At 51.7% G+C, this 14,984-nt stretch overlaps 2 protein-coding genes across 2 annotated transcripts in view; one reads left to right on the top strand and one right to left on the bottom strand.

The window, feature by feature from the left end:
* The first annotated feature begins 5,935 nt into the window (after nt 1–5,935).
* Nucleotides 5,936–7,388, top strand: LOC119355995 (formin-like protein 7). Its single transcript, XM_037622888.1, has one exon. It carries the CDS (start codon nt 6,083–6,085, stop codon nt 7,211–7,213), a length of 1,131 nt encoding a protein of 376 aa, XP_037478785.1. The 5' UTR covers nt 5,936–6,082; the 3' UTR covers nt 7,214–7,388.
* A 1,609-nt stretch (nt 7,389–8,997) lies between these two features.
* LOC119359778 (protein FATTY ACID EXPORT 4, chloroplastic-like) overlaps nt 8,998–14,984 on the bottom strand; it is an 8,219-nt gene continuing 2,232 nt past the window's right edge. The window contains exons 3-4 of the mRNA XM_037625866.1: nt 9,412–9,499; nt 8,998–9,337 (exon numbers count right to left, since the gene is read on the bottom strand). Coding sequence (XP_037481763.1) covers nt 9,228–9,337; nt 9,412–9,499 — 198 coding nt within the window. The 3' untranslated portion in view covers nt 8,998–9,227. The remainder of the gene's footprint in view (nt 9,338–9,411; nt 9,500–14,984) is intronic.

Raw genomic sequence — 14,984 nt, 5'->3', positions numbered from 1 at the left:
CTCCACCACCCCGATATGGCAGGTCCGCCTCCCTGTCACCTTCGGCAAGCGCAACAACTACTGCACCGAGCTCATTGACTTCGACGTCGCCCACATCTGCCTGCCATACAATGCCATCCTTGGGTATCCAGCCCTGACCAAGTTTATGGTAGTGACTCATCACGACTACAATGTCCTCAAGATGCCAGGAAGCTGCGGCGTCATCATGGTCGCCTACGAGGAAAAGGACATGGTGTGCTCTCTCGAGCGCGCTTACCAGGCTGCAGCGGCCGAAGACCCAGATAACGAAGGCGCCATCTACCCTCCTGAGGCTGTCCCCAAGAATAAGAAGTAGCTGCACAGCCAGGAGCTTCAGGAGAGCGGTGTCTCCAGCGGCAACACCTTAGGACCCGCTCCCGCGGACGGGGCGCCTCCCTCTCTTGCATAGGAAGGTGTGCCCGGCGCCCTCCTTAGGCTGGGCTCAGGGGCTCTTTTCTGGAGGGCCTCTGACCTAGCCAATGTCACGAGGGAGGCGCTCGGGCACCATGTGGAGGCATGCTTCAACGCACGCTTCCTTCATGAGGGCACAAGGCGTGGAGTTCCTAGTGCTCAGGAGTTCATCACCAAGGCAATCGAAGAGCTCCAAGAGGCGAGAATCACGCGCGGCAACCGTAGCCCACCACATGGCGCAGCTCCTTGTCCTGGCGAGGATGACAAGCTGCGCGTCTGCGTCGGCGTCCCAGGACTCAACTGGGCAGCATCCAAGGAGTGTTTCTGGCCTTCGCGCGTTGGTCGGTGCGAGGGTCCACCTCACAGCTATGTTCGCATGCCATTCGGTCTGCCGAACATGGATGTCACCTTCCAGCGCCACCTGCGGAGCGTTCTGGCAGCTCAGGAGGCCAGGCACCACGCAGTCCTAGCGAAGATGGCGACGGTTCTTTATGAGTCGCCCGGGCCCCCGATGCCTCCCGAGGCTCAGGACCCGGGTGACTCGTGAGGAGCCACTCCTTCCGCATGCGTCCCCAGCCACTTCAACCTCCCTTCAGCAACAGTACCAGGTGACTCTTTCCAATTCGTTCAGTTGGGGCGCCCCTTGGGAAGCATTATCCCCAAGTCGCACGGGCCTATCCCTGTGACGTGTATCCCTTTTGCATCTCTAGCTTACTCTGTTGGGGGCGGCCCTCGGACTGCATCATCCCCAGGCCGCGTGGGTTCGTCCCTGTGGCATGTATCGTTCTCGCATTTATCCAAGCTAGCTTACCTCCTTCGATGAGTTACCTTAAGATTATGCCTGGCCTGTACTTCGATACCATGCATGCCGTACGCCCTCGCAAACCCACCCACGACCGCCTCATGATTAAGGACTGGCACGACATCTGTGCTCGGGTCTGTCCCTGCAGTGTCGCTAAACCCAAGAGGCTGAGCTCTGGCTCGCGGGCCAGCTCCCGTGTACGTCACCTCCCATGGCCCTTGGTGCCTTGTTCTCGCATGAGTTAATCACGGGAGGACGAGCCAGGGCGCGCGACCCTGTGCCTCGTCACCATGGAGTCGCACGTTAGTTATCTTTCTTTAGGATTTTTCACATAAGAAGACTGGGTACGGCGTCTGTGGTCGGGTCCGTCCCTACAGCATCAATAAACCCAACGACCGAGCTCTGTCTGGCGGGCCGGCCCCGTTCATGTCACCTCTTGGGGTCGTTGGTGTTCGGCCTTCTCATGCGATCACCTCAGGAGATTCATTTGGCGCAGGTTGTCTAACCATCTCGCGGGTCCACCACAGCTGTCAAGAACCAAGTCAGGCGCAACCCGCCTTGAGGTAGGGCCTCGTGAGCCCCGCGTTGGCTCACGAGTGCCCAGACACACCTTGTCTGGCCCTGTCGTGCAAGCCACGTGTCAGGGCGAGGCTTTACATTCCCCGGGGCTCCACTCAGAGGGAGCCCTCACCCACGTACCAGTGGAAGCACCATGCTCTGCGCTGGCAGTCGACACGGTCGAGGAGCGGCTATGCCCATGCAAGTGCGGAAGTGTTATGCTGCGCGCTGGTGATAAACAACTGAGGGCGGCCCCATGGCCGCATCAACCTCAAGGAGCCACCCGGCTTGGTGTCCAGCCATGTCGCAACACTTTCCCCTCGGGAGAGTCGTGCGAGAGGGCTGGGCACGGGGGCTGCGCTCAGGTCACGCATGGCGTACGCCACCCTGCCAGGTCCCCCGGACCTAGTAGTCGCGCCCCCATCCCGAGCGGAACCTCGGCGAGGACAGGTATGGAGGTTTGTTTGTACATCAAGGGGGGCTCATGAGCATTGCGACTCAGGAGCCTAACTGGTCACGTAGCCCCTCACCCCTTGGTCTCGTCCTAGTGATCCGGATGACCCAACGGCGACTGAGGTACGCGCGGGGTCGGGCCCTTCCAACGCAGAATACTAGGACTACTCTCGCATCTCCTTCCCACAGGCCGTTTGCGCGTCAAGGGGGACTCCTGAGCATCGCGACTCAGGAGCCTAACTGGTCACGTAGCCCCTCACCCATTGGTCTTGTCCTGGTGATCCGGACAACCCAATGGCGGCTGAGGTATGCGCGGGGCCGGGCCCTGCCGACGTAGAACACCAAGCAAACGGGAAGGAAATCACGGAATCCTAACAAATTATTACAAGACATATTGTCCTTCAGATACCAAACACAAGTTTAACGCCTCCACGAGGCACAGTGCATGTTGCAGGAAATAAAAGCAGAGGGAAGTATCGCCAGCAAGCCTTCTCCTTAGCCTTGGGCGCCGCCGTCGCCTGCAAGGTGTGCCCCCTCGTCGACGACGTTGCCGTCGCCCGTGCCGACAGTCGGGGCCGCAGGGTCGGCGGCACCGTCAGCCGGAGGCACGGGGTCGATGGCAAGGAATTTCTCCAGCAGGGCCTCCACCCGGTCCTTCACGGCTTCGGCAGCAGCCTCATAGTGCTCCTCGTCCACGGGCTCGAGCAGGGCATCGAGGTCGACGCTGGGTCACGAAGATGGAGGTGGATGAAGACGTGCGTCATAGCCGAGGAGGAGAGCGCGCGGGCTTCCTCCTCCACCACAGGGCCAATCCCATTAACAACGTCCTCGAGCGTCGTGATGAGTTGGGGGAGTAGCTCGGCGGGGCCTTCCTCGTCGGTCACCAACGACTTCTTCAAGCCCTTCCCGTAGAGCTCCTGCAGTGCTTCACAGGACTTCATGTCCGGCGACCGCGTCTTCTCGAGCCTTCAGCTTCTCCTCCCGTGCCTTGTGCTGACGAGCCTCGACAGCACGTTCAGTGCGCAGGGTCTCCGGCTCGGCCTCCGCCACCCGGCAGCGCTCTTTAGCGTCCTCGGCATCCTTCAACGCCACCTCACTGGCGGCTGTGGCCAGGTTGACGGCCCGCTTACCCTCCTCAGTTATTGCGGCCGTCCCCTTCTTCTTCTTCACCACCGACGTTGGCCTGTCAGTGCAAAGGGAGACATCAAGAAACTATGGCAAAAACAGGAACGAAGGATCAGGACGAAGCGCTTACTGGTCTATGGCGACGTACTCCCTCGCCCTCTTCAGGAGTGCCAAGCCCGAAGGTTTCGCGGCCTGCGGCACTGACACGCGAGCCCCAGGGGCAGGCAAGGGCGCGGCAGCCGGACCCACAGCAGCGCCGGCTGACGGCAGAGCGGAAGCGTCGCCTCGGGAGATCAGCGCCGATCCACCTCACCGTCGACAATCTTGATCGGCGCCACCCTCGAGCCTGGCGCCAGTAAACTCATCACAACCTCCCCCGCCTCCATTGGAGGCTGAGCTTGTCTGTAGTGGAGGGACCTGAACACCCTCCACTTGAACCTCTGCTCTGGGATCAGTGATTCTACCTCCAGCACAGCCCACGGGAGAACCCTCACGGTCGGCTGCACGTCGTAATCGAGGAAGCACATCAGCAGCTCGTCGTCGTCCATCCTCCCTCTCATCATAAACGACACCTTGTTGAGGGCCTCCGTGGTCGGGAACCACCTGTCGATCTCCGCCAACCTCCCCATCCTCTCCTCGTCGTTGTCGGTTAGCACCCACATCTGCTGCTCCCTCGTCGACATCGGCTTCTCCGGCGAGCAGCACGTTGGCGATTTGACCTAGGTGGGCAGGAGGGGATGAGACTGGCGACGCAATTGAGTGGGGACTTGAAGCGTGAGGGGGGCTAAGAAATCCCTCCCCCACTCGCCCACCGCCATTACTCACCTCGTAATCCGTCACACGGAAGTTGCGTGTCGCGCGCATGTGTCATCCGCCCTCTCTTCCATTTGCGATGACATGTGATTTATATTTTTTTTTGGTATTTCATCATGTGCTGTGCATGATAGCAATTGATCTAGCATTGTTGGACACATAAAACACAGAGTTTCGGTTTTAAATGCTTCTCATATTCTCACCCGTAAAAAAATGGTTCTCATATTCTTTGAAGACATGCGGAACCACTGCTATCTAAAACAGGCTGGGTATATAAAAAAATTCAAAATGATATGGGCGGTTTCATAGTACCGTCAAAGTTTAGATTTTAATTCCTACTATAAAACACAGTCGGTGGAGCTAATCAAGGATTTTCCCCTCAAAAGGGGGATTACGTACGACCTCCGGAAGGCGTGCATCCGAGCAGCTTCATTACTCCACCAGTAATTCGGTCGCACTTCCTTCCATCATCCATCCATCCGGTTTTGCCATGATGAAACCTGGGGTCAGACCAGCCGGAACGATCTTGCGGTGGTCGCACCGCAGTCCGCAGAAGCGCAATCGAGCACAACCTCTGCGGCCGGCCCGAGGAAGATGGTGGATCTCGGAGCAGGAGCAACCCCCAGGGGCTTTTATGGGCCTTCAACTCGAACGATTTGACCGTAGAGATTGATGGACCGCCGTACCACCCCGCCGCTGCAGGATACGAGCACATTCATCCGGCGGACGGTGGCGGCGTAAATGGAGCGCCACCTGCCTCAGGGAAGCCGGCCTTAATTTTATCACGAGAGCGATGTCCGCAGATATACAAAAACTAGAAGCACATGCGCAGGCCCATCAGAGGATCCTAGTCGGATCTGTGGCGCGGGACCGACACGGGTGGTTAGCTAGCTAGCCGCTACAGAACCTACTACAGCGATCGGCTTTGATTAAGATAAGAAATCACCTCCTTGGCACTGTGGTAGCATCGGGTACACTCACGATCGGAAGATTCGGTCGATGGGTCGATCAGTCCGGCCAACGGCGGGCACATGCGAGCCCGCCCGAAAGTCGCAGAAATCCAGCGGAACCGGTGGCCTTGCTCCCCCGCTCCCAGGTGAGGACAAGCGGCTCCATGGCGGCCGGCCCGCGGCACCCTCCATTCCTGACCCGACTCCGAAGGAACAATCGGAGCACAAAATCTATCCTGGTTCTACGCCAGACAGGTGCGGCAGACCCATGGCAGGGACCATCCCAGTTGTAGCTCCACGGTGCGAGTGCGTCCATATGTAATGTACGATTGCACATGCGCGGGGGCATACATAACACGTACCCGTACCCCTACCCCTACGTGCGCGCAATGAGTACACGACAGCGCCACTGTTGGTGTATTCTGTGGGAGTGGTTCCGCTGTATCTGTCCAACATCGCCGCGAAGGGCACGGCTCACTGGCCGGCGTAATGAGGACGAGCTACAATGGCCGGTCAGCTTTCGGTTCTGCGCGTATTTATTGCTCGTCGCGACAGTGGTTTGGAGATTGGAGGAGATCTGCTTCACGGCCTAGTAGTACGTCGAAATTATTAGCTTAGCTTAGCGGAGTATCCGATCCAACTGACCATCAGTCGTGTCTTTAAGCGAAAGGGGGACGGACGGACGGTGCGGATCGCGCGTCGTCACGTCTACTGTATCCGTCCGCGTGCGCGTACGCAGTGGCAGTGCTACATGTACTCTACTACATGCGACGCAGCTGAGCTCGGTAGCTTCTTCGTCGCTGGCTTCATAACTTCGTAACTCGGGGGTCGGGAGCGAGGGGAGCGAGCCACCATATGCCACTGTGAGCTGCCTGCGCCTCTGCGATATAAGGCCGGCCGGCCACCGTCCAAGATCACTGTGGGAAGCTGCGAGTGACCGGGAGCGACAGGGATGAGCCACGGCGTCGCGGCGAGGAAGCGGTTCGGCGGCGTCGGCTTCGCGCTCGGCTGCGGCTGCAAGGACCCCAAGGCCGTGGCGGTCGCGGTGGCCGCCTCGTCGCCGCGCTCCGGCACGGAGGCGTCCACGGCGACCACGGCCACGTCGCGGAGGGCCAGCAGGACGCACCCGTCGGTGTCCACGTCCACCGGCACGCTCACCGTGCCCTCCGCCTCCTCCTCCTTCCTCTGGGAGGACGCCGACGCCGACGCCGACGCCGACGAGGTCGAGTGCAAGCGGGCGAGCTCCGCGACCACGCCCAGCTTCTCCGGCCTGCTGCGCGAGCTCAGCGAGCTCGAGCGGAGCATCAAGTCGTGCGCGCGGACCAAGAGCCCCCCAAGAAAACACTTCTCGCCACCGCCGCCGCCCCCGCCGTTGCCGTCGCGGCCCGTGCAGCGTCGAGCTGTGCGCAGCGACGACAAGCCCAGCATCCAAGAGGGCCACGGGGACTTCTCGCCGCCGCGGCCGCGCCCGCTCCCGCCGCCGTCCGTGCAGGTCCCAACGCAGCAGCATCGGAGGGTGAAGAGCGTTGACAAAGCCAGCAGGCAAGAAGGCGACGCGCACTTCACGCCACAGCCACCGCGACCGCTGCCCCCGCCGCCGCCGCTGGAGCCGGTCCGGAGCGCCAAGGCCGAGGAGGACAATAATAAATCCAAGAGCAAAGAAGACGAGAAGCGCTCGCCGACACCGCCGCCGGCGCCGAAGCACCGGAAAGCGATGAGCTGCGACAGCAACGGCAACGGCAACGGCAACGGCTTCGGCGGCGGCGGCGGCAGCGGGAGGCTGGACGGGAGCGTGGCGGTGGTGAAGCAGTCGGAGGACCCGCTGGGCGACTTCCGGCGGTCGATGGTGAACATGATCGTGGAGAACGGGATCGTGACGGGGGACGAGCTGCGCGAGCTGCTCCGGCGCTTCCTGGCGCTGAACGCGCCGCGGCACCACGACGCCATCCTCCGGGCCTTCGCGGAGATCTGGGACGAGGTGTTCGCCCCCGCCACGGAGCCGGCCGCCAGGCCGACGGCGCCCCGGCAGAGGACGCCGCCCCGCCGCCGGCAACCCCTGCCTCCCCCGGTGTGGCGCGTGTAGTGCCGCATCAAGCACGTACGTGGCCGATTCCTGCAGTGTAGTACGTAGCTGCTCCTGGTAGATTGCTTCCAAGAAGAAATCGTCGGTCTCGGCTGATAACACGAATCTACCTGGTGCCCCTTGTTCATCCAGCACACACTTTTTGGTTTGAATGTCCACTCACCACTGACACACACTTGTACCACTACCACTTTACCGCTTTCTAGCATGGGTACGTAGGTTCAAAATTTCGATTTTGCGACACGTCTGGCACCGGCAGGGAGGAACCCCGTGAGAGCTGAATGCCAGGGGGCACGGGCCACGAGACGTTCTAGGGCGCGTCAACCCCGTGGCCGCTTGCGCGCGCCGTGCCGTGGCAAACCGCACGCAAACAGGCGGAAAAAGGGCGCTTTGGCCCGCGCGAGGGAGCCTGAAACGGAGGGCCCGTGCGCGGAGTTATGGGGGGTGGTGGAGGTGGTGGGTGCAGGGTGCCACGGCCGCTGCCGCTGCCGCGCACGGGAGGGCGGACGTTAACGCGAGGGGAACCTGCTGATGGTGCCCAAACACGGGACATCAATGCGCAACCTCTTTCTCCATCCGGAAATGCCAGGACTTTAACTCCGTCCACCGCCAGGCTTCCGTTTCCGCTCCTCGGAGGAATTTCACACGTCTCGCTGTCGTTGACGGCCTGACGAGTAGCTAAATGCTGAAGCTAGCCAGGCGCACGATGCATGGCTGGCTAGCACCGCCTTATCTATCTGCATGGGGACGAATGGTTCTTGTTGCTTTATCACGTGGGAGTGGTCGATGCGGACACGGAGAGAACAAGCTCGTCCAACTGGCCACGGGATCGAAAGAGAGGAGACGACAACGCCGGTCCATCCAGTTTGGGCCTTCCCCCGTGTATAAGGCCAGCGCCACCGCAGCTGATGTGCCAGTTAGTTCAGGACAGTTACTTTCGTGCCAGCCGGCACGCCCCGTACGCTTTTCTCTGCGGTGGAGGTCGACGAGGACGCCATGAATGATTGAGCGGCCAATGTCACGTAGTACCACCTTGCTCACCAGACCCTGTGCCTTCGCTGCGGATTCCGCCCCTGCAACGCTGCCCGCTGCACCGTGTGCGAAAACCACATGCCCGACGGAGGGGGGGCAGAACCTCCGGTGAACAAGTGGAACACCGACGAGGCATTGTGCAACAGCGTGCGCTCTGTCAGAGAGCTATAACTGCAATGATTCATTCCTACGTGAAACGTACTACGTACCACAGAGTGGCACCGCATTAGTAGTAAAAGTAGTACGATGCATATATGCCTTCACACCAATAATGCGGTGGCCCAAGAACAAGCGAACACACCCGGATTTGTACTACCAATGCACAATACAGTACAGCCACCACCTACCAAGGAACGACAGTAGGCCTCCCATGTCGCCTGCCCTAGAAACCGATGGGCGTCCGGTTAGCGGCGTGCAAAGCAGCGGCGGTACCAGTACCACACCCACATCACATCACATCACACGTAGGGCGGACGGCCAATTAGCATCCATCAACAGAGTGGTGCCGCATCGCGACTCACCACAGGCCCCAGATTTGGTTAGGCAACCAGTATCTAGATGATAGATGGGCGCGGCACGGCTGGGCACGCGTGATGATTCGCGCCCGCCCGACGGTCGGTCCGCGGCGTATTGCTGCCGGTACTCGCCGAGCAGTGATCCACAGGTTACAGGCAACCTACCTCTTCGCGCCATGCCGACGGTTTAGGCCGACCACTGGCAGAAATCTCACAGGTTCTGAAACATTCAGCTCACAAGTCCTGAACAGCTGCAATCAGCGCTATCGGCGAATGAAAGCTTGGCCACAGCTTATCATTGGCAACAAACAGAGGGGCACTAAATGCTGTTTGTTGAGACTACAACGTTGGGAGGAACACCGACCGTCGGTGCTCGGCCCCAAATTTTTTCCATTTATGAGAGGGAACCTTGAAGGAAGCATCTTCAGTTAGTAGTACAGAAAAGTAGAGCTGGTCTGGCAATTAGCTCACACCTTGTCTTGTAAGTAAGCAGCATAAAAGACTCCCAGGGCACCTAGAGAGAGAGCTAAAAGAAGGCCGGATGGCACCAGCTTCCGGGTATTGTACAACCTGATACCTGAACAAACAGGAGGTTCTGCGACGTCAGATTTCGATTTCGTGAAGATACAAGCGCAAGAGGGTGAAACATACCAAACACAGAGGCAAACAGAAAGGCGGACCCAAATCCAACAGCATCGCCTAGTGCCTTCGTCTCAGAAAACTGCATCAGATAATATGTCTGCAGAGAAAACAAGTAAACTAGAATGAAAATCCAGAGCACATGTACGCAGATATAATGATCACTTAATCAGAGTAGACAGCAGAAAGAAAATTACTAACATGTGGATTTTTTTCACTAAAGAGAAATCCAAGGAGTACCACTAAATAGAATCAGCAAGCATGAGCAATGAATCTCTAGAAAAGTTTATTACTCCCTCTGTTCACTTTTATAAGACCTTGAAGACATTTCAGACAATATGCAAAACAGCCTATTTTGAGTTGTCTGAAACGACTTACAAAAGTGAACGGAGGGAGTATCGTTTTGTCTCTAGCCCTCAGCGGCGTTGTACCTGCTGTGCAGATAACTTCTCTCTTTAATGCACAATACACCATCCAGGGTGTTTTCTAGAAGGAAAGAGAAGACAATGAATCTGCATTCTCAACCTGTCTAACTTATAGGATGATAATTTGCTACTCCAAAAGGTAAGTACCAATGAGCTCATTGATTTGCGCCAAGAGTACATATTTCTAAACTTATCGTATCACATTCATAATTTGTTCTTCTTTCACCTTGAAATTTCTCGTTTTCCTAGAGTACAATATTCAGGAACTGTAAATAGACTTCCCAGTTTAGATTAATGCATGGTAGTGCTATTGAGTTAGAACCAGAAACTGCAAATTTTAGCCGTCAAACAAGCATAGACTTCGAAATCTTGGTTGTGCATGGTAGAGTGTTGGAACTGGAAACACTGAAATTTTGCCATGGAATCTGATTCAAAATACCAATTATGTACAGTAGTGGCTCTAAGAAAGGAATCCGGAATAGCAGCCCTCCGAAATTCTAACTCCAAGAATTTCTACATATAAAGTTATAAAACTTTACCCCCTGATTCCACAAGAATAACATTCCTAATATTCGTAAGAAAACGTGGAATTTTGAACCTCGCAAATGTATTTCTACAGGAATCCTTGTTGCATATAGTTCGGACAATTTGCAGTATCATTTCAATTTGCAATTTTAAGTTATTTCTCTGCAACAGGCTAGGAAGTGAGAATTTCTTGGTTGATTGTATCCTTAACCATTTCTTTCGTTTTCACCATACCAGCAAGCAAATAAATAAATTTGTTTTACATTTACATTAAATTTCTAGCTCTTGTTTCTTTTCATGTAGATTACAAATGAATCCACATGAATCATTGTAGTAATACCATTGATTTCCGTACTGTTCTCGTTGAAGCACATAAATGGCTACATCTATTTTATTATAAATCAAGATTAAGGGGGCTTATCACTGTTTGTACTGAAATACTAGAAATTTCTACATTAGTCACATAAAAAAAGAGGCCTAATTGCTTACATCAGTGAGCTGAGCCTAGAATATAACAGAGCAGATTAATCAGATATACCTCAAGGTTGATACAGTTATCTTAGAAAACCATATCTCCGGTCATAAGCATTACAGTCGTATAGCAACATCCATATTTTACATATAGACATATAACTGCAATATCTGGCAGCAAGGTGAATCCAGCTAGTTTCAATTATTTTCCAGGCTGCATTTCTTGCGTAGACAAGCCAAACAATAAAATAAAACGCCATGTGTTTGCCAACGAATTGTATGATATAATGATTCTTATTTAGTACCACTTCCAGAAGTAGGATCACGTTATCACAAAGAAAATCAAAGTTCTTCCAATAATAGTCAAAATGGAACCGCAAAAATCTCGGTGTTTCCTACAAGAATGAAGAAATGCCACTGTGCATGAGCTGTCATGCCAGTGGATTTCATTAATGTATCTACATTACCAGATTATGTTCCAAAGTGTTGAAAATTCAGTTCACCATGCAAGGCAAGAGAAAGCAAAGTCTTCTCAAACTTTGCTTACCCTTGAATAAGCAACAGGTTGAAATGAAATTCCAGTCGCCCTTAGCGCACCTAGAAATTCATTCCTCTCCATCTTACACTCCACACGTTCCACTACCTTTTCGAGGTTTCTCTCTTGGATTCAATAGAGGTCTTTGTCCCCATGCAGGTTGGCAGGTGCATCGGGGATGTTAGTTAGAGATGGAAAACGTGTAGTACTTCTCTTGGCAATGCCGAAGTTTGTTCCACTGCTTGGTCCAATTATTCAGAAATTTGTGTGGTGTTCGGCTATGGAGGGTTTTGTCGTTATGTTGCAGTGGATACATAAACGATAAACCTCTAATCATCCAATCGGGTTGTGCAGGTCTCACCGTGACTTATAATCAAGCAACTTGGAAGACCGCTCAAGGTTTGCCCATCTTTACAAGTTACATGTAAATTCTTAGATCAGTGGGTTCGTGTGAGATAATGCTTTTAAAGATTAACTCATCTCATATATGATTGCTCATGGATTCGCTGATTTTGGTAGAGGCGAAGGTCGCAACGCTGTATGATTGCATCAGCCACCAGAGTGTTCAGCACAACTTGAGTTATCTGTTTGATCAATTATAATCCTATAACTAGAACTCTCTACAATTGAGCAATTGTCATCATTCCCACATAGAAATAGATGCATGGAGTGAGGGCTATATTTGATTCCTCTATGATTGCATTTGTCGTTTCCATTGTGCATGGTAGTGTTACTGTGTTAGAACTGAAAACCATAAAACTTTGCCATCAAATCAGCATGGACTTCAAATCTTGGTGGTGCATGGTAGAGTGTTAAAACCGGAAACCATGAAACTTTGCAATCAAACCTGAAAATACAAATTATGTGCAGGAATGGACCTAAGAAAGGTCAGTTAAAAATGACATGAAGAAAGGAATCGGGAATAGCAGGACTTGTCATGCATGAACTCCACACCATAATTCCCAGGTAATAGGTATCACAAATAAACACCACACCATAATTCCACAGGTATCACATTCTTAAAATATTCGTAAGAGAACATGGAACTGAACCTGGGACATATTTCTACAGGAATCCTTGTCACATATAGTACAGACAAGCCGTATATCGATTCTGATTCGTAGTTTCTTATTATACCTCCCCCAAAGGGGTTGGAAGTAAGATGGGGAGGTGGGGGGTTGACTACAGTTAGCCAATTCTTTTGTGTTGGCAATACCATCAAACAAATAAATAAATTACATTTTTATAATGACATTACCTTTACCACATAAACTTTACACATAACTCCAAGTAAATCATTGTAGTATACCATTGATTTCCATATTTTTCTCACTGAAGCGCAGAAATGGAACTTGATATACTACATCTATTTGATTATAAAAATCAAGATTAAAGCGGGCATATTACTTTTTGCACTGAAATGGTAGAAGTTTCCACATTTTCGCATAAAAGAGAGAGGTCTATATAGCTATATCACTTATGTCAATGGGCCTAGATTACAGTGGAGCAGATTAAACAGTTATACCTTGAAATTTTGTTTTTCTTGCGTAGAAATTCCAAACATGAAGAAAAATGGCATGTGTTGCCAAAGAATTGTATCCTACAATGATTCTTCTTTAGTACCACTTCCAGAAGTAGGGTCATGTTATCAGAAAGAAAATCGAAGTGCTTGTAATAATGTTTGAAATGGAACCAGGAAAATCCCTCTGTCTCCTAGGAGAATCTACTAATGTTCCACTGTGTAGGAGCTGTCATGCCATTGGATTTCCTAAATCCATCTACATTACCAGATTATGCTCCAAAGTGCTGAAATTCAATTCACCATGCTGTGCAAGAGAAAATAAAATCATCTAAAACTTTGCTTACCCTCAAATAAACTACAGGTTGACTGAGATTCCAGTCGTCCTTAGCGCAATAGCGCACCTAGAAATTTCATCTCTCTCCATCTTACACTCCACACGTTCACTACTGACTTGCAATCCAAGCTCTTCTAAGTTCCAGCCGACAATAAGCATATTTTATCTCCAACTTTCCATTGAAACTACTAATGTGGTTTAAACATAATTGGTTTAGCTGTCTCTATAATTACAATTATTGTGCGCAGCGACTGCTATGAATTTCGCCACCACTTGATATCTAATCTACAAGTCTGTACACTAGACCCACCAAACAAAAGAGGAAGTACAAAAATTACAGGTCGAATAGAGATTGCAATAGTCATTCGTGCGCCTAGAAAATCCATTCCACTGCAGATTGGACTGCAAGTACCACTTCCAGAAGTAGGATCATGTTATCACAAAGAAAATCAAAGTTCTTCTAATAATAGTCAAAATGGAACCGCGAAAATTCCTGTGCTCCCTACTAGAATGTAGAAATGTTCCACTGTGCACGAGCTGTCATGCCACAGGATTTCCTTAATGCATCTTCATTACCAGATTATGTTCCAAAGTGTTGAAAATTCAGTTCACCATGCCGGCAATAGAAAACAAAGTCTTCTCAAACTTTGCTTACTCTTGAATAAGATACAGGTTGAAATGAGATTCCAGTCGTCTTTAGCGCACCTACAAAATTCATTCCTCTCCATCTTACACTCCACACGTCCCACTACCTTTTGGATGTTTCACTCTTGGATTCAATGGAGGTCTTTGTCCCCATGCAGGTTAGCAAGTACATGCAGGGATGTTACTTAGAGATGGAAACCGTGTAGTAATTTTCTCGGCAATGCTGAAGTTTGTTCCACTGCCTGATCCCATGATTCCAAAATTTGTGTGGTGTTCGGCTATGGAGGGCTTTGTCGTGACATTGCAATGGATACATAAACCTCTAACCATCCAATCGGGTTGTGCAAGTATCATTGTGACTTACTCCAGCAACATGGAAGGCCGTTCGAGGTTTGCCCATCCTTACAAGTTAAATTCGTAGATCGGTGGGTTTGTGTGAGATAACTTTAAAAGATTAGCTGATGGCATATATAACTAATTTTGGTAGAAGCGAAGGTCGCAAAGCTGTATGATTGCACCAGCCACCAGAGTGTTCCGCACAACTTGTGTTATCTGATTGATGGATCATAATCTTATATCTGAAGCTCTCTACATTTGAGCAATTCTCGTCATTTCCACACAGAAATAAATGCGTGGAGTGAGGGCTATATTTGATTGCTCTATGATTGCATTTGTCATTTCCATTGTGCATGGCAGTGTTACTGTGCTAGAAGCGAAAACAATACAACTTTGCCATCAAATCCGCATAGACTTCAAAATCTTGGTTGTGCATGGTAGAGTGTTAAAACCGGAAACCATGAAATTTTGCAATTGAATCTGAAAATACAAATTATGTGCAGGAATGGAACTAAGAAAGGTCAGTTTAAAATGGCATGAAGAAAGGAATCGGGAATAGCTGGACTTTTCATGCATGAACTCCACATTATAATTCTCCAGGTATCACAAATAAACACCACACGATAATTCCGCAGGTATCACATTCTTAAAATATCCGTAAGAGAACATGGAACTGAGCCTGGGAACATATTTCTACAGGAATCCTTGTTACATATAGTACAGACAAGTTGTATATCGATTCTGATTCGTAATTTTTGATTATTTCTCCCCCATAGGGGTTGGAAGAAAGAA

This window comes from Triticum dicoccoides, chromosome 2A, assembly GCF_002162155.2.
Source record: "Triticum dicoccoides isolate Atlit2015 ecotype Zavitan chromosome 2A, WEW_v2.0, whole genome shotgun sequence".
NCBI lineage: Eukaryota > Viridiplantae > Streptophyta > Magnoliopsida > Poales > Poaceae > Triticum > Triticum dicoccoides.
The sequence above is the reverse complement of the archived record's forward strand: the minus strand, read 5'-3'. Positions and strand labels throughout refer to the sequence as shown.